Genomic DNA, 22626 nt, shown 5'->3' with positions numbered 1-22626 from the left:
GACACAAGTCGACACAAATGTCGTTCTATCCTTCTTGATATTCAGAGAGTGACAAAGATAGAACGATACTTGTGTCGATTTGTGTCGACTGTGTCTCCTAAAAGGAAAGCAGCCTTGGAAGCTTGAAGAGAGAAGAGAGAAGGTTGAAGAGAGAACAAACAGTGGGGAAAGGAGTAAAAATGGTGGACACGAATACCTACGTTTCTAGTGCTCTACCAATAGGAGAGCATAAAACACCATTAATCCAACCTAGGTTGGTGCAAACCTGGCCGGGCCGAAAATGCTAATAGAATAACTTTTTGAGTGATCTCTCGGATGGTAATAGGAGTCTGTTCCAAAATTTACTGAAAATCTATAGTGCATGTAACGTAAACTGTATCATTTTCAATGCTGGCAGTAAATTTGGAACACAGTCCAGAACCAAGCACGAAAAAAAAACCGGATTTTTTTACTTCGAAATAGAAATTAAGTCTAACATCTTATTTTTTTATTATACTGATTTATTACGCTGATTTATTATAAGTTTTTATTGATTGTTCATAGCTACTAATTATAAAAATAATGAAATCGCCTTGATCATTTCTAAAAAAATATAGCAGATAGACATTTTAAAATATAGAAATTATTGAAAGTATTATAATTTAATTTTATGATACAAATAAACGATAACTTACCAGTAATTCACATTGTTTAAATAGTTTTGCTCGTTAAGTTCAGAGGTGCTAGTGTCTAACTTTCAATATGGCGACATCTATGTAGTAGCCTTCATTTTTGCTACAATTAGAGCCTGAGCACAATAGAGGAACAGGAATTAGATATTAAGATTTTAACCTATCAGAAACTGATTACATCGGAATACACGGTTTCTGATAGGTTGAAATCTTAATATCTAATTCTTGTTCCTCTATTGTGCGCAGGCCCTTAGACCCTGCGTCCAATGCAACGGAGGAAATATTAGGAATAGGAATAAATATTAAGATTTCAACCTATCAGAAACCGTGTATTCCAGTGTAACTGGTATCTGTTAGGTTGAAATCTTAATATTTGTTCTATTGTGCGCAGGTCCTTATATTGTTCAATTGATGAGAATATTACATTTAAATATTACTCTCAGTAATATTGATATATAAGAACGCGTTGTATAAGAATCCCAGTAAAATTTTTTATGCATGAATATGTGTAAATACATTTATACATAACATGTATAAATATTCATAAACATGTATAATTATACCCTATAGGCACAAAATATTCCTAGAATGTTATATAAATATTATTAAAAAATTAAAATAAGTTATTATAATATTTTGAAAACACTATATAATATTTTTTAATATATTATTAAACGGGGGGTTTTCAAATTCGCATCTGCGAAGTACAAGATGTGATACTTTATGCTAAAACAAACAACTTTTTTCTTTAATGAAATTGCGTTCGATAAATAATTTTTGCGCTTATTTGTCGACTTCAACCTGCTCTCCCGCAAAAACTACTTATCGAACGCAATTTTGCTAAAGGAAAAAGTTGTTTTTGTGCTAAAACGAATCCCGCATAAAAATATACTACTAATGTATGATGTATGAATATGTATGAACATATTTCATATAAAATTATGTATGTTGGGAATATTTATACATGTTTATACATATTTATATATATTCATGCATGACAAATTTTTTATTGGGAATGCACTCTCAGCTAACGCTAAATATTCCTAAAATATTTATAAAAGGTTCCTAAAATCCCCAAAAAACATTTCGAGAGTATTCCAGAATAATCTGAAATATTTACGGAATGTAAGAACAACATTCAAATATCGGTTAAAAATTTCATTTATATGTATATCGTTACATATTTGGAGAATGTTCCATATGTTTTAAATTTTTCCAAAAATTCCTGGTCTGGTCGTTCCTGAATAAGTTTTTAACCCTTAACCGATTCAACATTTCGCATTATTATAATAATTTACAAGCAAGATTTTACTTACGTTTTGAGTGTATGGCACTCATTGTCAGTGCTAAGTTTGGCCGGGAGGCGTGCCTAGTTAAGAGTTAAACAAAATTTTGCTTTTAAAACACACTTCACACTTTCACCTTAGAGCCCTACTCTTTACAGATTATTTTTATTTTATTTTATTTTTTTCATTAGTCAAGTAATAACGGTATTTGGGAAAGTTTTTGTAACTTGTATAAAACCAGAAAGGTAAGGTTTGAAGAGGCATTTCAATTCTAGAGTGGACAAGAAAGGGGAAAATTTACAAAAAAAACCCCGACACATGAAAAATTAAAAGTGAAACAAGGCATTATAACAAATCAGGAAAGATAAAAAATAAAGATGATTCTTCAACATAGCAAAACAAGAGTAGGCAAGATAAAAACATATCAGAGCATCGTATAAGACGAGAGAAAGTGAGCGTGATCTATGGAAGCAGCGGAGTAAAAGATTTTTGTAAACGACATTTAATGCGGAAAGGTAGATCTTCTAGATCAGTGCTGGGATTTATTTACACATTTCGACCGATTTTCGGCTTGATTCCCTTACTTCACCCACTGATCGGCATTTAGGTTGCGCGCGGGTTGGTAAAGTAAGAGGTAGGAACTAAGCTGCAAATCGGCTGAAATGTGCAAGTAAATCTCAGCACTGTTTTAGATTATAATTCTCGGCTTATCGGAAAAGTGGATTTGATGATGGGCGTTATACGAACGAGAGATCATTCGAGCAATAACAGAATCAATAGGTTTTACACCCGATAGAGTGTGTAAATCAATAATTAATGTATACCGAAGATTGGTAAGTATGATGCGTAGACAATTGTTCTGCATTTGCTGAAGGCGATCCAAATGAGTACGAGATGTTGCAGCCTATAGTGGAGCCGCGTAGATTACTTTACAGGTGAAGAGCTGCGCTTCTTATATTATCTCTCCCAGATGATTCTTGTTAACAAGCTCTCCACCACGGCCTTATCTGTTCTTCCACGGCGAAAATGTGTACTGCTTGCTCACGATTTTCGTGATATGTACGTGGAATATTCTGAACATTTCATCAACATTTGAATATTTTGTAACAATTCTTTCATCGTATCAGAATATTCAGCATATTGAAAAATACGAATCGAATTTCTATGAATATTTAGCGTTAGCTGGGCTATTTCAAGAAAAGCAGATATCTGAAAGGCAGACAAGATAAAATTAATTTATTATTTGTAAACGTAATAATAAATTATACTACCGTATACATTAGCAGTGTTGCTGCGCGTAGCTCAGCGCCGAGACATTACCAGTGTCTCCAGATATAGTATCTAAATAAATTGAATTAAAATTTAAATATAGTCGAGTTATTTTGATAAAAATTAAAAAAATATCAAAGTCAGGAAAGTAAGCGATCAAATTATATATATTATACGATGTCCCTTCTAATACATTTGTATTTCTTAATGAAAATAGCAATGTATGTATAATATAATTAATATAAAAATATATAATATAAAAATATATAATTAAATATAAAAAAAACCTCGGAAAGTCATATCGCTCAACCAAATCTTAAATTTAACAAGGAATATATTATTCGAAATATCGAACTTTAACTGTTCATTGACATTCGTATTTATAAAAATAGTAATTATATAATAATTAATAATAAATGTAATAAAAATGAATGTTACGAAATTTTATCACAATATTTATTTTTATAGGATAAGCGGAAAAAGTTCATAAATAAAATTTTTGGAGAACCGCATCGTTATTGTGTTGAAGAAAGCGACATTTTTATTACTATGCGCCAAAGGTCGCGCAACCTTGACATTCACTCGGTATAAATAATAATACATACTTATTTATAAGTTAAATAAAAAGTAGATAATATCTCATTGGCATAATATATGTCGTGAAAGAAACTTATGCATTGAAAAATAAGTTTAGATAATTAAACAAAGATCCACGTAACGATACGACATACATATGTGAAATTTTCAAACAGTAACTTTTGAACTTACTTTACTTTGTTATATGTAACTTTATTATTTTACGGTAATTATTTCATTCATTTCATGGAAATTTGCTCATGTATGTATAAATATGTACCTACATATACCTATACGAATATCTTCACATATACACGCGATGATACGTAATCGGCAACTTCATCTTTTACTGTCGCCGATGCTGCTCGTCAGCAACAGTAATATGTCAACCACACGGATTTTTTGTGTTTCTCCGTTTTATTAATGTTTCGTTAAGTCAATTCCTCAAAATTTCAAAGTATAGTGGGAGATCAACGCTGAGCTCGCGCGCGCCTTATCTCACACGCGATCAACGCTAAATTTAGTGTCAGAGACGGAATTTGGCCAGTTGCCGAAAATAGACCAGTTATCAAACGGAGATCGAGATTTATCCCCTCCTGCCCTCTCATAATTAGCGATACCAGGCCAAGCGAACGATTCATCAGGCTACCACCTGCCGCGACTTCTCCACGCGGTCACGGAGATGCAGCCGTGTAAGTAGGTCAGAGTGCATGCAAAGTCGAGGAACGAAGTGTGGTCCGATTAGCCACGTGATCGCTTTGACTTCCTCGCCTATATTCTAACGGATCCGGAGGTCGCACGGGGGTGTGTTACGGGGGTGTGCGGAGGTGCCTGGTACGCTCCTCGTTGCGCTCTGCAACTACCACCCGCGAGGCTCACGTGTTCAGGAACGTTTCGTTTACCATTATTGCCCAGGTTAACACAATCGTTTACCTTGTTCTTTGTATATACGCATCCCCCAAGTAACAATTAGAAAGTACTTGATAGCATGTCTTATCACATATCGGATATCCTTACAGAAATCCGATTACTTACTTGATACCTACTGGAAGATAGTGTTTCATTACCTATTTCGAATCTTAAAAATACTGAACAACAGTGCTCTTAATATTTAAAAAATAATATTATAATTAATTATTATTAATCAATAACAATTTAATACTTCCAAATAACAAGTTAATATTTTCAATATTAAATTTCTCTAAAAAAATGTATTAATTTCATTTATATAACAATTTTTTAATTGTAACTTTATAGTTTAATAGTACAATATTTGGATGCTTTGTCAGAGATAAAAATTACTGAAAAAACTAGTAAAAACCAATATCTTATTTCAAATAAGACTTATTTTTGGGTACATTAGAATTATTGTTTCACAAGGAAAAAATGGACAAAGCAATCTTATAAAGATTCTGTTAAAATATAATTAAGGCAGTACAGCAAAGAGTTTCCTATGAATCGAACTTTTTCTCCAGTTAGTCTGAGCTGATTGAAATTCCTTTTAATGGCTCGGGGGAGAAGCAAGGGAGATTTCATTAAACGATTTCCTCGATAACGCGGGGAAGTATCAGTGCGATCTTACTATTTCGATAAGGGGCGCCTTAAAACACCCCTGAGGCGCGCGCCTGCGAAATATCAGATTCTACCACCTCACTCGCGTATGTCCATATCGTCGTTGTTCAGTCTTGCCTCCACTTCCATCCGGGAGTGTTTTTCATCTTCACCCGAATAGTCTACCGATCTACCTCGCGACTACTAATTCTCCACTTGATCCTCGAAACAACGATCATTAATTGGTCTTGCAAATATATTTACTCGTTAATATCTGCAAAGAATGTATTTATTGGGACAACAACGAGGATTCAACAGGTATCAGAAGTGGCGCAGTGAGCTTCTTTACAAGCTACTAAGTTTTATTAAAAACTAAGCACATGCTCTTCATTCTCGCGTCGTTTGCGTTAAATTATATTTTTGGGGGCGCGTTCAGATCCCCCTTCCCCCGAGTGCTCCCCAGGTATTATACTATCTTTATTCAACATTTAGTAAAATAATATGTGAGTGTGTGTGTCATGTACTTGGGTGGAACATAGTTCTGGAATTTTTCTACATTGAACATTAGATAATCCTCATACGTGGTTGAGTCATTTATGTTCTGCACATTTTTTTTCTTTGAAATATTAGGAGTATTAAGTAATTAGTTATAACATTCATATACAATTTTTTTAATTAATACACAAACTTGCAAATACTTTTTAAAGATGTCAAAGTACAACTACACTAAAGATGTAAAAATCACTTAATAATTTTTAAAAAACGATGACAATTAACATGAACGATTCATCGCCTGCAATATGGGACTGGAAAATTATTGTATCGAAGAGTTCAGATTAGTTTTATTAGAAATAATACGTGTTTTCAGATCTGATGTAACAAATTGTAAATGTAAATATATTTGCAAAAGCAGTTTCAGATTAAAACAACGGCGCTTCCTTTGAGTACATCTTTTGTCGAAATCAATCGAAGCGATGAAGAACACGTGAAAATTAACGCATTTGCGCGGGAAGCTGTGTGGTAGGTCCACTACATGAATGCCAAGGATGGGTCCTCTTCAAATCTGGAAAGCTCAAGCGAAGACAAGAAAGACAAAAAAGAAAACATCGAGAATGAAGATGAAAATCCCGGAGAGGAAGTGGTGACAAAGACGGATGCGACAGATTGTGATATCAAATGCCTCAAAGGTTTAAAATATTCATATCAATAACCAAGAATAAGTATATAAGTAATATATTATAACCATATATCGTTTACAATTTTTGTTAAAGAGGAACCAGACTGTCTGGAAAACAAATGTGAGTCGTCTTTAGAACTGCCTTTAGAACCAACCCTTCACGAACGATTTTTGCGTATTAAGCAAACCGTGAAGGACGCTATAGCTGCCCATCATACTTTTATGATTTACGGCAAGTCACGGGTCATTCGCGATTGCATGTTGAAGCGAGGATGGTGTGAGAAATTTTATCGCAGGAACAGCGGCGGTAATAAATCACGTACAATTTTATAATTACTCTAATGGACGATTTTAGTTTTATTTTCAAGTGCAGCAAGGTGCAGAATTCTTCTACGTTGTAATTTGAGCACAGTCACTCACTTCATCCAGTCAGAAATGATTTGACTAATTATTTCTAGTACGTCTAGTTTGTCTTTGAATTGATAACAATGATTTCAGGTGATCAACATTTCAACGTCGATTCTAACCCAGTGCTTCTACTGGCTGGTATCGGCGATTTAAAAGATCAGCAAAGTGAACGTTTATTGATGTCGAGGATGCTCGCCAATCACACCGTTGACTTCCTGTGGAATACTGGGTCCGACTGGCCCGGATGGCCTGCCCAAGATAATAAAACTACTGTGTTCAATCGATATTGTCGAGCTGGCTTCACATCTAAGGTATCACATACGCACATCCGTGCATCAACTATTTTTAACTTTGATGAGGTATTAATTTTTACACTTAGAAAAAAAGTGGCAGTAACTATAAAGGTAACAATTATATAAGTTTCGTATGTAGAATTAATGTATAGTTGAATAAACTATTTTATAGTTATAATAATAATAAGTATGTTGTCACCTTTATAGTTTCTCTGATTTTTCTTTGAGCGCAGTTCCCGCATAATGTAAAACAATGATTTTTCTAATATTAGCAGAAGTCTATTTGCAAATAATTTCTCTCAAAAGCTTGGCGAGCTTGACCTTCGTAAAATTGCTTTTTTTTAAGCATAGAGATGTTTGCAAAGATTGGCGAGAATGCACGCTTTTCGTGAGCGTGACGGCAATTGTTAGAAATAAAGCTGCATGTACTTCTTTGAAAATCAATTATTCAGGTGGGCTTGTGTTCAAGCGTCAGGCAAATGCATTGGTATTACGAAGCTGGAGTGGCTAACACTTTGTTTCCACGTTGCTACAACATATGTCAAAGCGACCAGATGCACGCTTTCGTCGAGGACTTTCGGTGAGAGTTTGCCGATAACTTAAAAAAAGAAAAACTACTTTTCACTATACATGTCCGAATTATGGAAATATTTAATATACACAATTGTTGATAATAAAAAACTGATCGAAGATGCTTCATTAGACTCACAGGCTGTCTAAGTCTCTTAAAATGGTTGGTGGACAAAGTCAATGCCGAGGACGAAGACGTTGTGCGTTCACCAACCGGCACCGTGCCTCTCAAAGCTCTTGACTTCGCGATCAAAAGATGTAGTGACTATATCAGCGCCCAATCACACGAGGATATTGATCAGGAAGGTGAAAAGGTTTGGTCTCATCAGTGGGATCAATTTATCAATTGGTATTATCAGATAGTTCGCGATCAAGCTCTCTTCGTTCGCACCAACGTGCCCTTCAACGTGAGATATTTACTAGCAAATAACCTTTTTCTCTTCACTTACTTATAAGCATTTATTCTCAATACCTTTCTATCATTTGAAAATATGTCGTACTTGTCAACAGAAATATATCCTGGCTTCGAAGCACGTATTAAAGAAGATGAGGAAGTACTGGCCGCAGATTGACATGGACGGCGTAATGAACATGTGGATTCTAAAACCTGGGAACAAAAGTCGGGGACGCGGTATTGTTCTGATGAACAAGCTGGAGGACGTAGTAGCGAAAGTAAATCCAACAGGCAAACCGGACACGCGATATGTCGTGCAGAAATATATCGGTAATAAAACTTTCGGATTAATAATTTCAATGGAACGCTAGTTGATTAATGCAGGTGTTTGTTTTTCATTCGTGTTCAGTTAAAAATAATCTGATTATTTCTAGAACGGCCGTTACTGATTCACCACACAAAATTCGACATAAGGCAATGGTTCATCGTGACGTGTGCTCAACCTTTAACTCTCTGGATGTATAAGTACGTAAATAAGTCACGACATATCGTAACATTGCTCACGCTAGAACAATTAACAAGCACAATAGGGATTCAATCATAAGGATTAAGGAATAATAGTTTTAAAAGTAGGGTAATAATCAATTTATGCCTCGTTGACATTAAAACGCGCAATTCTGTTCTCTGTAGTCAAACTTGCGGATATAAATATCCAGACAGTATACACAACACAATGCTATCTGCATTTAATTATCGCTAATAAAATAGCAGTCAAGGCAAAAAGACGTTTTGTCGAGCTTATTGCTTGTTTACAGAGAAAGCTATCTTCGTTTTTGCTCGCAAAAATTCAGTCTGGATGACTTTCACGAGTCGATTCACCTGTGCAATCACGCAATTCAATGCAAATACAATAACTGCGGCGACAGAGATTCTGCTCTACCCGCGGACAATATGTGGGACGCAACGACATTCAAAGAGTTCCTCAGGTATGATATACATCACATAAAGAATTGTGCATTTTTTCAGAATTTCTGTTATGTAACTATAAGTATTATTCATGCATTTAGTTTTCTTTTTTTAAATAAAGCAATATGCAAGAATGGTTCTCATGAAAATTCTTTAGTTCTCAGGGTCATGCTGACGCGTGGGATGAACAGATCTATCCAGGAATAAAGCAAGGTTTGGTGGGCTCGTTATTGGCTAGTCAAGAGGCCATGGATCGACGGAAAAACAGTTTTGAATTATACGGCGCTGATTTTATGATCATGGAGGACTTTTCCGTATGGCTGATCGAGATCAACAGTCATCCGGACATGAGCTACTCTACCAGTGTTACTACGCGATTGTGTCGACAAGTGATGGAAGATACCATTAAAGGTAATTAACAATCTAATCTAAACATTGCTATCTTCCTTTCACATTATTACACTGTTATGGTAAAAAATTGTATTTTTGCTGATACAGTCGTAGTAGATTTTCGAGAAGATAAAAATGCGGATACTGGAGACTTTGAGTTAGCATATAAGCAAAGAACGCCGAGTTGCCAACCGTACTTAGGTGCAGCTCTGTCGCTTCAAGGTACTCGTATCACCACCTGCGAGAAGAAATCGAGTCTGTATCAAGATTCCAAATCTAACTTAGTCGCAAGATCTCCGATGGTGAGTTAGGCAAAGATGATATAGCATTGCTAGATTCGAGATTCGAATTTGATTTATCCATCGACAGACGAAAAAGAAATCAGTGGTACAAAGCAACATTGGGCCAGTGATCGTCGATCTTATCGAAGAACTGGAGATTCAGCTCGATCAAGAATTGTATTCTTATTACAACACCGATTTGCTTAAGTCGAGACCAGCACTTCCAGCGACTGCACCGACGAAGCCTTTAAAAGCGATTTCTGATGAGAAAGCGGAAACTATGACAAAGAGTACTTCAGCAGGTACAACATCTATCAACAAAACAAAATCACCAATTCCATCCAAAACTAACGTCCAGGTAATTATTATTTAGAGAAATTGGTCCTTCTTCTCTAAAATTAATGACTATCCAACTTGCCGTTATGACTGTTATCTAAGCAGAACAGGTTGTGATAATTTAAAAAATGACGTTAAAATAAATCGTGATTGATCGAATGACTTTTAATAATCATTTTAAAGTCACTTTGATATCATCGTGATTTTTTGTTCTGCTTGATTAATGTATAAACATTAATATTTAACCTTACACGTTTTATAGAACCACGCTAAATCTTCGAATAATGGAAAAAGATCTTCACATAAACCGGCACGAAAGTTACGCATGTCCATCAACACTGCAGGCAGCAAACTGGATACATCCCCGAGACAAACGTTGATCTCGAAGATCATGGCTCTTCAAGAGGAATCATCAAACGAGGCGCCTAAATCCGAGAAATCGTTGAGAAAAAATGAGGACAAGGTTAATAATGTTAATATTCATACAAACTTTTCGTCATTATTTGAAAATTAATTAACGAATTTTTTTATCCCTGATTTCTTTATTATTAGATCATCAAAACAGCGATACGAGATGCCGTGAAGAAGTACAAAAGAAACGTAACTATTCGGCCAGAAGTACCACCACTGCCTTCTCTACTTACACCGCCAATTATGAAAGTCACACCCGTGTCGACGACGAAGAGCAAGAGTCGCAGCTTCCCTAAAAAACAAACGCACTATAAAAAAAATAAAATGTTAACAGACATCTCCGATATGTATGCTGTCGGTTTGAGTCTAACCAAATAATTGAAAACAACCTGTCAGTCACTCGTTGCTCGTTATTTTTCTCTTTACTGTTGATCGATTCTCTAATTCTATCTACAAGTGATATATGTATACAACTAATAAATGTTACAATTATACCTCTAACGATCGTTTTACTTCTATCCGTATGAAAAACAATTTTTAGGATATATAGTTTTATCGAAAAAAAAGAAACAAAAACAGACCTTCAAGCAATCGAGATAAATTCATTACAATCCCGACTTCAATCATTTAAATTACATTGTTTGCAAAAAATTTCCAGTCCGATAATACTAAGATGTTCCCATAAAAAAATAAAGGTTTTGCCAATGTTAGCGCATTCGATTGTAGAAGAGACAATACAAGAGATAAGACAAAAAAAACACGTAAGAAATAAATACGTGAAGAAAAAGATTGAAGAATTTACTCGGAGTAAAAATAAAAATAACGAAAAGGTTTTTCCTCCAAAAGGTCAATCAGAATGCCCAGATTTTAAGCATCCTCAATTAGAAGAATGCAAAGAACAAAAAAGAAAATTATTTGCCACGTTCCCGAAAGATCAAAAGTACGAGATAGATGAGATTCAAAAGCCAGTCTTTCAAAATCCTGCGGTGTATAGAGAAATACCTAAATGAGTCAATGAAGAAAACATTGAATAGATATAAGAAACACAATGAGACAAATGGAAAGATTTAATTGAATGAAACGTTAACAAGAAAATTGAGAAGACACAAGATACATATATTATATCTTCGATCGTGATGACGTTTGTTGGTCGTGAGTGAAGATTCACGTCATGAAATATGAATGTAGGTCATCGAGTTACACGATAATCGATAAAAAGTAAAACGGAAACAGTAAATTGTTGCTTTTTCGTAGTAAATTGTCAAGTCAAAAGACCAAATTTTGCGCATATATAAAAGAAATATTTAAATAAAAAAATTGAAAGCGTAATTTTTACAACTTTGAAATTTAAACATAAAATGCATTGCGACAGTGATAATTCGGTAGTTTGCATTGACAGTCAATCTAAATGGCAAATAATTTTATCCTCGAAAAATTGCACGATCAAAAAACATTTCGAAGGTTGGCAGGTAGACAAGCATTAAAAGAATGGATTACATATATATTCACTACAAATTTCCGTGATTTATTTTACTATCAGCAACGTCGCTTCATAAAACCGTAGATATGTCCAAAAGATGTAAATACCGATGAAAAAAATTTGCAATTTATTTTAACGGTTCCAAAATTGAAGATCAATTCACAATGTGCGGTAGAGACAATCAAAACCGCGGATGCCGAGATCTGTTGCAATCGTGAAGATCTTAAAGAATTATTAAGAGCGGATAAAGAGAGCGATCGGGAAAACGGAAACATAATATTGACGGATTATTTAAAATTGGTAACAAACGACGAAGCCAGAATAAATCTTTTACTGAAAATTTTAATGAAAGCTATGGACGAGCACAAATGCTATGTGATTTGCGGCACGTTTCCAGTTCTAAGGAAACCGTTGACGGATAGAGGTTGGATTGATAAAAAAGCCATCAGGAAAATGATATCAATCCCTCCTAATGCGTACGAAGGTCGTATTTTTTGTATCGATTTATGATCATTATCAATTATCAATTTAAAAGTCGATGTCTTCTTTCTTCAGACGGTTTACAGCAGTTAGAAAAATTACTCCGGACACCTGCAGATTTTATATGGTATACGAATAAGAGACCTGCTATAAGAACGGACGACAAGACTATCGTGAATAAATTTGCTGGTAGCTATTTTACATCCAAGGTAATTCGATTCATAAATGCATATGTGTCATGCATTGCAAAATAAATAATTTTTAATTAGCAAAATATTTTTAGGTTGATATGTGTAACAACTTGGAAAAAGCCTATTGGTTTTACGAAACTGGTGTGTCAAATATACAATTTCCTCGATGCTATAATTTCTATCAAGTAAATACAAAGTGAGCCAGGACAGATAGTACAACCGGACAGTTATTCTACAAGCAAAAATAAGTCAAAATGTAGAACAATTTTTGATGATGATATGAATATGAAAAAGTTTATTCTACATTTTTAATTTATTTTTGAATGTAAAATAACCTCTTGTATTATTCTTGCATATAGAATAACTTCCGGTTGTATCGTTCATCCTGACCCACTCTCTATTATGTGTATATGTATGTAAATTACGACATTAAAATGTTAATATATACATTACATTACCTTATATTTATGAGAGTTGTTTGAATAGTCAGCGCAAATGGAGGAATTTATACAAGATTATTATATCACTGCATGTTTCGGGATTTTAAAATGGTTTACGTTACTCGCCAACTTGGTAGGCCCGAAAAATACCTGGTCCCCAAATGGAACAATCCCTATAAATGCGATTTCGTTCGCCTTGGAACGCTGTGAAGAATATATAAGGTTGTAAGCAATATTACTGATTTCTAAAATTATATTATAAAAGTACTGGTACGAAATATTTTTAGCATTCAAATACACGAGGACATAGACCGTACAGATTGTGAGTATACACCTCCTGCCTGGGATCAATTTTTAGATTGGCATCATGATATAATATACAAACGCGTTGTATTGAAAGAAACCGACGAAGTTAACATAAATGTACGCATAAATATTACAGTGCGATTTCTCTTTTTTAACGGCATATACTGATGTGCAACAATTTAAAAGAAAAAGACAAATATTGTTAGAAATATTGAAAGAATTCTGGACTTTACAGGAGTTTGTAGTATCTGTGCACGATGTAATGAAAGCAATGATAAAATATCGACCGCAAAGTATCATCGACGGTATAAGAAATATATGGATTTTAAAACCAGGTGACGACAGTTTAGGTCGCGGAATTGTTCTAAAAAGTTCTTTGGTTGATATCATTGCCAAGGTGAATCAAGCAGCGAAAGAAAATATCGAGTATGTCGTGCAGAAATACATAGGCACGTATCATTTGCATTTAATGCTAAATATTATGTAAAATAAAGTTTTTAAACGATGTTATTTATCACATTTGCAATTACAATTTGTAGAGCGACCACTGCTTGTTCATAAAACAAAAATAGACATCAGGCAATGGTTTCTAATAACGAGTACACAACCTCTTGTCGTATGGATGTTCAAGTACATTTATCATTTTTTTTTAATTTCGAATTTTTACTGCAGAGCTCTTAATAACTTAAGTTATCTAATTAGGGATATCTTGATACGATTCGCTTCAAAAGATTTCACTCTCAGTGATTTTCACGAGTCTATTCACCTGTGCAACACGACGGTACAGTTGAAGTATCGACAGTTACCGAGATGCAATTCTGACTTACCTGAGCAACGTCATTGGAATCTTCAAGATTTCAAGGATTATCTCCAGTACTTTTTATATTATCTCTTATGAGAATTAAAAAACTGTTCAGTCAATCAACTAATTACCGATTTAGATCACGCGGTCAAAAATTGGCTTGGGAAAAGATTATTAGGCCGGGAATAAAACAAAATCTGATAGGAGCACTTCTGGCATCTCAGGATAATATGGTAAATCGTAAAAACAGCTTTCAATTGTATGGCGCTGATTTCGTCGTGGCCGACGATTTTTCGGTGTGGCTGTTAGAAATAAATACAAATCCACGATTGCATCCTCCAAGCAGCGAAGTTACCGCGAAACTCTATCCGGAAGTCATTGAAGACGCAATGAAAAGTACGCTGATTACAGAAATGAAAATATATTTACATATTAAGTTACATTATATACACGTTACAATCTTTAGTAATCTTGGATCGGCGTAAAAACAAAAAAACATCCCAAGGAAAATTCGAATGTATTTACAAGCAACGTAATCCATTTTACGGCGTGAATATTTTGGGACAAGGCGCGAGTCTTGGCATTCGTGGCAAGGGTTTATTCGTGACGCCGAAATCATCAACGTAATATATAACTGTAATAAGTAATTGTATAAAATAACAATTCTGAAATTCATCTATCAGAAAGTCTATATTGCAAAGAACTGTCGCAATCTCTATCATAATCGGTTAGATATAACGCAAGCAATTTCGTATATTAGCATATAAACAAAATGTCATAAATCACTTGTATAAAAAAACAATTTTCTTTTTTTTATATTATATGTTGTCTAACGCATGGTAAATGGAAAAATAATTAAAGAGCAACGATTTATTAAAAACGTGTTTATGTTACAAATAACAATGCTATAGGTATACAATCCTGTTTAGACAAAATGTTTTTCTTTTTACGGAACAATGCATACACGTTATTACACGGTTAACGTAGATAGGATTGTGTCACGCTTCACGTGTCCACATTCATTACTCACGTACAAAATCACTATTGCAACTTTTTAAATCTTTATATTACTTCATTTGATTTTTTAATCGTAAAACGTATATCGTTCCATTTTGCCGTTTTGCAGAATATATTCTGCGTCAAATCGAGATAATGTACATTATTTAGATAATATATAATCTTAATATAATTGTAAAATAGTTGTCCAATAGTTACAGTACTTCCAATAAAATCATTGCGAACATTATTATCGTGGAGGTTGTTCATAAAAAACAACTGTTTAAAAAAGGGAAATAATGTGAGCGTATCTTCCATTAACAAATTCCATTCGGCCAATTTAACTGTATAAACAATCAATTTACTATTATTGCAACATGATCTAATGTGATATATACGATTTATTTTACTGAAATAAAACTGATTTTTATATATCGAAATGATATATAAAATAATAGAATAGAGGACCTATGATGTACAAATAGTGTATGTATAAATCATGGAACACATCTAAACAAACTAGAATATGCTTATATCAGTAAACGAATTAATTACACACAAAAGTATGATGTACAAAGTGCGATAATTTTACATTACAAACTTATTATTCGTTCATACTGATATTAGCATAATCTCATGTAACATGAAATCCCATCTGTATATGTGTTGAAATCTCACAAGATGAAAACTGATTATTTAATTTTGATGTATGCTAGCATCATCAATCATAAATAAAATTCCATCTTGTATGACTTCAACGAACATTTGAATACATTAGGGTGAGCTTTGTATCTTATATTACAGCACTTATCTATGTATCTATATAAGTATACTTATATACCTACATAGATACAGGTTATAACTATTCTCGCGAATCAAGTACGAAAGATGACAAGATTTCGTGTATATATCACATGTAAAACTGCATGAAACAATACAAATACTAAACTTACGTAACCGATTTTAATGTAAAAGATAACTTAGGCCTTGAATTATTTTTGCCTAAGATCCTCTTTTGCTCCTCCTTAACACGCTTTTCATGTTCCTTTCTCATTTTTTGCCTTTCTTCTTCCATTAACCGTTGTTCTTCAACCATGGCCAACCTTTCCTCAGCCTGACGTTATAAATACATTTGTTGCATAATAATATCTCACACATACATTTCGTAAGTTATATTAATACCGACACAACTTACCAATTTCTTCTGAGCCTCCTCTATCTTTCTGTTGTTCTCCTCCATAATCCTCTCTAGTTCCTCGCGCTTCTTCCGCTCTTCCTCCTACAATGACAACAAAATAGGTTTACACAAAGCAATGATGTTGTTGATCACCATCTGTTGTTACATCGTTCGAAATCATAGTGCTGCTATGTCAACAGCCTAGTGTTACACATCCTAAGAACCTTTATGCAGGAAAGTTGGGATATATAAAATTTAAGTCGGAGTTCGAAAAAAGGATGGCTTAGCACGAGAGATAATTACAGAGAGTGACACAAGATGTGTGTCTATAAGCAATGTTCTTTTTTTTTATCAAGCGTTCTTCTTAGAATCCAGCAAACGCTGTTTTATCTTAGACTGTCCAAAGGTAAATACAATAATTTAGGATGTTACTTGAATGTAAGAAAAGATTAATCTTTTATAAGTTTATACAAATTAGTGTGCATGCAAGAATATATATGAAAAAAAATTTATTTTCTTTTTTATAATACCGTTTTGACAAGTGCATAATAAAAACTCAATGTGATAAGTGTATATGTATGTGTTTCTGTGTAATATTATTTGTAACATTATAACTATAAGCGAGATTTCTAAATGAGGTCTGTATATAATAATTCAGAAACTAATATCCTACAGTACATTTATATGAATGGTTGTTGCCATCCGCCCGACCTGTCGATGGAAATTCGTTGTGTCCCATGGTAATAATGTTTTGCGAATCTATAGAATGAACCCTAACATATATGGCTCTCTCTCTGGTACAAAGTGTTGAAACAAAGAACGATGATAATAAGATCGGTATAAAATGAATTATGAATATATAAATTGGATAATACCTGAATGAAGCTCACGCCACCACGTAGGGGATGCCTTCTTCATCGAGAATCATTCAGCAGTGAGTAAAAAACCGGCATCTTCTGTTGGTAGTCAGTAAGGAAGGTGACCTATATATCGCTAGGTCGTGCTTTGTCGCTATGGGATTCTAATTCTGCCCCCTTAAAGTCTCTATTTTTCCCATTCGAATAAACTTTTTCCCAAACTTGTAGAGATATACATATTCGGTGCAAATCCAATGTGCAAAGCGCAATGAGAGTATAATCTCTAACAAATTTGTTATCAGGATTGTTGCCAATCAACGAGCGAGTTGACTTTTTAAAGATGAAAGTAAATGTTGTGCATAAACACAAAAATGTAGCAGCAAATAAAATCCTAATCACGAAATAAAATAAAAAGAAATTTTGTGACGAAACTATTAGAGCTCTCTGATGTGTAAATTACATAACAGAATGCTTCACTGTAATTCGGTGCTATACTTTTAAGTAATAATAACTATCAAATAAAATAAAAAGTCAAACTTAAAAAGTGGAATAATACTGCAGAAATAAATTATTAGGCATTATTGCGTCAATATTGAATTCAAAAGACAATACTTATTCGATTCATAGAGAATATATTCAAAATATTTTTTTCTTAAGCAAGATATAATGATGTAAGAATCATAATCATAAAAAATAATACTTTTACATTTCTGTATATCTACGTATATACATCATAGTAGTAATTATATGTATATAATTAAATCAAGAAAGTCTAAATTTATAGTGGATTGTAAACTATTCTTATTTATAGTATTTGACATATATGTTTTATGCAACATCAATAACGTAATATTATCACTACAGTGATTTAACCGATTAATAACTGCTCAGGGAAGAATATTACCTTCCTATGATTTCATATAAAAATAACTTTATTTCATACTCAAGAAAAACTTCTCTTGTTCGATAAATTACAAAGTTTGGGATTGTTACTTTTTCAATAATATTTTCTCTTCTGCTCTGTTAAAGACTGTATGATGTGATAATGTGGACAGTCACACACGCGAACATTTTTTTAAACTAGCTCGAGTAAGTATATAAGAAGCCTGATATAGGTAGATTCGCCAACATGCACAACAATTTTAGAAACTGAGTGAACACCGCCGATTCAAAGAAATCAGATCAGTTTAAGTACAACTTCTAGAATTGTTGACACGAATGTCAATTCAGATATCGTGTGATGAAAAAGGTTATAATGTTGTACAGAGATATATAAATATATAAATATATATATACATGGTACAATTTGATCATAAATAACCGATACATGCGCCTATGTAGCAGCATTTCTTTCATAATAACATAAAATACAGCTTCTCAACAACGCGACCTCAGTGGATGCTGAGAAGTTGAAGCAGTGTGGTTTCTCCGTTTAATTTTTTATGATATAATTGCGAACCACAATGCTTCTAGCCCAAACGCTGTGATCATAAATTAAAACTAATAGAGAGTTGATTCCACAGGTTCAATCATACATTTTCCTAAAGACAGTACGATTTGCAAATCTTGTAATTTTAAGCCATCAAAATTTGAATATGTACAAAGATTTACAAATTGCATTTGATCCAGCCTAACAATTACAATTAACACTAATATTTTCTAAATGTTTTCTTTATTTATTACAGATTTGATAGTCTGTGCGTGTGAACCTTAATCGCTGCGCGTATTTTAGCGCCGAGACACTATCAGTGTCTCCAAATATAGTTCCTTAGAAATTTTTATTATAAACATAATTAGCTAAGATTTTAAGCTTTGCAAAAATACATTTCTACGTATGCCTCTCAGTTTCGGAAAAGTCGCTAAAAGAATGCTAAAATTTATTTCCTGCTGATCACAACAGCGCTTGGGCTATCACTGACCAATATTTCTATGGATAGATCTTACCTCTCTTCGTTTCTCCTCCTCTCGTAGTTTTGCTTGTCTCCATTCCATTTCCTCCATCATTTGACGCTCCATAGCCCTCTTGGCTTCTTCCACCCGCCTTTGCACCTCTGCATCAATTTCTTCCTTACGTTTCTCAAGCTCCTCTTCTACCCTCTTTTGTACAAGCTCTTCTATACGTTTGGCTGCTTCTTCTTCCACCATCTTTTGTTCCACCTCGCGTTGACGTCTGCAGACAGATAAGCAGCGATCTTCTTCCAGAACACTATTTTGAAATTATTTTCTTGTATAAAAGTAAAGTTAATAGCATGCTAAATCTTAATTAGACTTTAAAAGTTACAAATCTCAGAATCAATTGATAATAATTTAAACAAACATTTTGTTGAATATAATAGCGGTAAAAAAAGATGTTACAAAATTTGATACTTGCAAATGCATCAAGCATATTCTTTTACTAAAACGTATTACAGTAAACTGGTGAATTTTAAATAGATAAACCACCACCATGAAATAATTACACATTCTTACCCAACTGAGCTCGTAGTGAAGATTTTGTTCATTAATTCTTTCTTTTTCCTGATAACACAATTATAAAAAAAATAGCGTATAACAAAAATTTAAATTAAGCAAAATAAATATACATGTTCCACTTGATATACACAAGAGAGAGCAAAAGCAATATAAGAAAAGAGAGAAAAGGAGAAACGCATTAATATATTGTTTGTTCTTTTCTTCAATCTTAACGCGGATTATCAAGAGGAACATTGTCGACATAATTCAACGAATATACCTTTGCCGCTCCATTTCCGCAAGCCTTTCCACCTCGTCCATCTTTCGATCCCTGTCCCTGTACGAACGTTTCTTGTGACTGACGATGTGCACATCATCTGATACATCCGTACCAGTGCTGGACGACGCGGAATGGGATCGTTTTCTGAACAAATGACCAAACAAGTAGCATTAATTGTTTATTGAACTGAATGTCGCCAAGGAATGTATGTAAAAGCAAAGAATTTATAACAGCGACGACAAGGCTTGATTTTTCATTTTCTCATTAACTTGTATACATTTAGTCTCACTTAACTTGATGATGATATAAAAATGATATTTTTCTAGCTATGATTAATCAATAAACTGATATGACATAATGAATCATTACATCCTTGTTATTTGCTAATGTTAAACATAGATAAAATGTGATATACTGTTTCTTGCTGTATCTTTGTTTAATATCAGCAAACAACAAAGATATAATGATTTACTGTGGCTGCTATCTTTTTAGGAGATTGAATAACTTTGAGTGTTTTCCAATAAAAAAAAGAAAACAGTGAATGCTTTCCTTTTAGGAGACATCGACACAAAGGTCATTCTATTCTTGTTGATATTCAATGAATAACAAAGACAGACTGATATCTGTATCGACTACATTCTCTAAAAAGAGAATAGTCAGCGTTATTTAGTTTATGCTAGAAAACACCCAAAGTTATTCGATCTTTTCGGATAGTAGTCAGTATTACACTGTTATCCGTCTTTTACTGGAACGCATTCAAAGTTATAAAATAATCAGTTTAGCCACAGGTAGAGAAATACAATTTTTACATCATCAGGTTAAGTTCGATTCTGACGAAAATAAAAACTGGGGTGTAAGACCTAAGATACGCGGACAGTCGGCAGATTCGTACAATTATGTTTCCATTTATTTATTTTACGCTCGCCGCGAACACGTTGTAAACCCACGGGGTGCGACAAGATGGCCGCACACACGGCAGATTGAGAATTTTCCTAACGAGCGGAAACGACGCGTAGATACACGGCGATCCGCTCGTCGAGGACGAAACGTACCTGGACTTGGAGCTGCGCTCCTTCGGCTTGTCCGAGTACTTGTTGTTGGAGTGCTTCTCGCGCGATTTCGACCGCTTGCGCGAATGCTTGCTTTTGTGACGCCGTCTGCTCGGCGATTTCGATCGAGAACGCGACCGGCCCATTTCTCCGAGCTCAATCGTTTTTCCTCTATCTGATGCAGTCGCGATTTCGGAAAGAGTTGGGCTAACCGCCTTGGACACGAGACGATGCGAACTCACTGCCCCGAGACGAGACGACCGATATCGAAATACTAACGCACACATCCACACACCGTATCCACTGCGCACTTCTCAACTGGCGGCCATCTTTAAATCACGAAGCTTCGACCGACGACCAGAGAGAACCCTGAGAAAGGCCATGCCGGTCTTCCTCCTGTTACCGTCAAAATCACCCGTACACTACCGCCATTACACTCATTTTCAGTTTGGGAACTACGTGACAGTAATATATACTTTCCAACAGTATCGATAAAATCGTATCGTCGAAAGTAGATGTGGTTCGTCTCTGTACTAAATCCTCAGGACAAAATCGTGCCGACTATTCATTTCGCATTTCCTACACATGTAAATAAAAGTGGTTGAATTTAAAGGGGATGCTGGAGAGACCCAATTATCGACATTGCAGTTTGATCAAAATTTCCGAATTGATTAAATGGAATAAAAAATCTTTTTACAGGATTCAAGTAAACGCAAAATCCTGATGTGGTGCTGTGGATGTTATACTAAAAACGAAAAAAAGTAAAAAATTTTTTAACTTTTTTTTTATTCAGAGTTTTAAATTTTTGTATGAAAAAGTACATACTTACCATTTTGTTAACTATATTTAGTTATAACAATTTATATATAATTTGTTATTAATATATACAACTTTAAAATACTTTCTAAAGATGTCAAGATATATTCAAGAACCATTAAAAAATTTTTATATACTTGTAAAAGCGACGAAAATTAAAGTATACAATTTAAATAAAAAATTAAAAGAATTATTTATACGAGTAATATTCATTATTTTAAATAACTACACTTCTGACTTACTTCTTATTTAATATTTTATATAAATTTCCTGAAACCATTTTATATTTTTTATTTTAAACAAATCGTATCTGCTTTTTATAAATTTCTACGATTTTGTATTTTAATTATGTTTCTGAAACTTATTTTACGTTTTTTCTTTTTAATAATTCGTATGTTATTTTATCGAGCAATCGGCGTTATACGTAAGTTTAAAGAATTTCTGAAACACAGATAATTTGCAGTAACAGTAGTATCTTAAATTAATTTATTAACTGAAAAATTAAATAATGATTAACGAGATATTTAGTACTTTTAGCCAAAGCTGTAATTAACACAAATTATTTTACGATATTAAGGAAATGTGCATGTATCTTTAAGGAACATATATAGAATATTCTTTGCTTATTTAAATATGAATCATTAAAAGAAATAATAAAAATTGAGACATAATGTTGGAATATCAAAAATACCCCAGGCGAATAATTATTAATTACGTCTAAA

At 33.8% G+C, this 22626-nt stretch overlaps 3 protein-coding genes across 5 annotated transcripts in view; 1 reads left to right on the top strand and 2 right to left on the bottom strand.

Annotated features, from left to right (window-relative positions):
- The window catches only part of LOC108760873 (mannose-P-dolichol utilization defect 1 protein homolog), a 5814-nt gene extending 2941 nt beyond the window's left edge, over window positions 1-2873 (bottom strand). The window contains exons 1-2 of the mRNA XM_018507140.1: window positions 2782-2873; window positions 1988-2040 (exon numbers count right to left, since the gene is read on the bottom strand). Coding sequence (XP_018362642.1) covers window positions 1988-2040; window positions 2782-2822 — 94 coding nt within the window. The 5' untranslated portion in view covers window positions 2823-2873. The remainder of the gene's footprint in view (window positions 1-1987; window positions 2041-2781) is intronic.
- Window positions 2874-4163: 1290 nt separating this feature from the next.
- LOC108761154 (tubulin glycylase 3A) lies at window positions 4164-15088 on the top strand. The gene is made up of 23 exons (XM_018507542.1): window positions 4164-4494; window positions 6267-6540; window positions 6625-6837; window positions 7029-7249; window positions 7684-7811; window positions 7935-8208; window positions 8312-8525; window positions 8630-8720; window positions 9011-9181; window positions 9319-9572; window positions 9660-9853; window positions 9921-10190; window positions 10431-10631; window positions 10721-10943; window positions 12615-12748; window positions 12823-12915; window positions 13217-13392; window positions 13458-13593; window positions 13712-13925; window positions 14016-14106; window positions 14179-14349; window positions 14418-14674; window positions 14745-15088. The coding sequence occupies exons 2-23, from the start codon at window positions 6387-6389 to the stop codon at window positions 14903-14905; spliced, it is 4041 nt and encodes a 1346-aa protein (XP_018363044.1). The 5' UTR covers window positions 4164-4494; window positions 6267-6386; the 3' UTR covers window positions 14906-15088.
- A 962-nt stretch (window positions 15089-16050) lies between these two features.
- Window positions 16051-21433, bottom strand: Arglu1 (Arginine and glutamate rich 1). Of its 3 annotated transcripts, none has more exons than XM_018507512.1 (6): window positions 21092-21433; window positions 20040-20183; window positions 19778-19825; window positions 19253-19514; window positions 16470-16553; window positions 16051-16388 (listed from the first exon to the last, which is right to left on the bottom strand). In XM_018507512.1, the coding sequence occupies exons 1-6, from the start codon at window positions 21373-21375 to the stop codon at window positions 16224-16226; spliced, it is 987 nt and encodes a 328-aa protein (XP_018363014.1). In that variant the 5' UTR covers window positions 21376-21433; the 3' UTR covers window positions 16051-16223. The 3 variants fall into 3 exon arrangements, with proteins under 3 accessions (XP_018363014.1, XP_018363023.1, XP_018363031.1); XM_018507521.1 differs by having other exon boundaries at window positions 16053-16388; window positions 19253-19478; XM_018507529.1 differs by lacking the exon at window positions 19778-19825 and having other exon boundaries at window positions 16056-16388; window positions 19253-19478.
- Between the last annotated feature and the right edge of the window lie 1193 nt (window positions 21434-22626).

The sequence above is a fragment of the Trachymyrmex cornetzi genome, unplaced genomic scaffold (assembly GCF_001594075.2).
Source record: "Trachymyrmex cornetzi isolate Tcor2-1 unplaced genomic scaffold, Tcor1.1 scaffold109, whole genome shotgun sequence".
Taxonomy (NCBI): Eukaryota; Metazoa; Arthropoda; class Insecta; order Hymenoptera; family Formicidae; genus Trachymyrmex; species Trachymyrmex cornetzi.
This window is presented reverse-complemented; position numbering and strand designations above follow the sequence as displayed.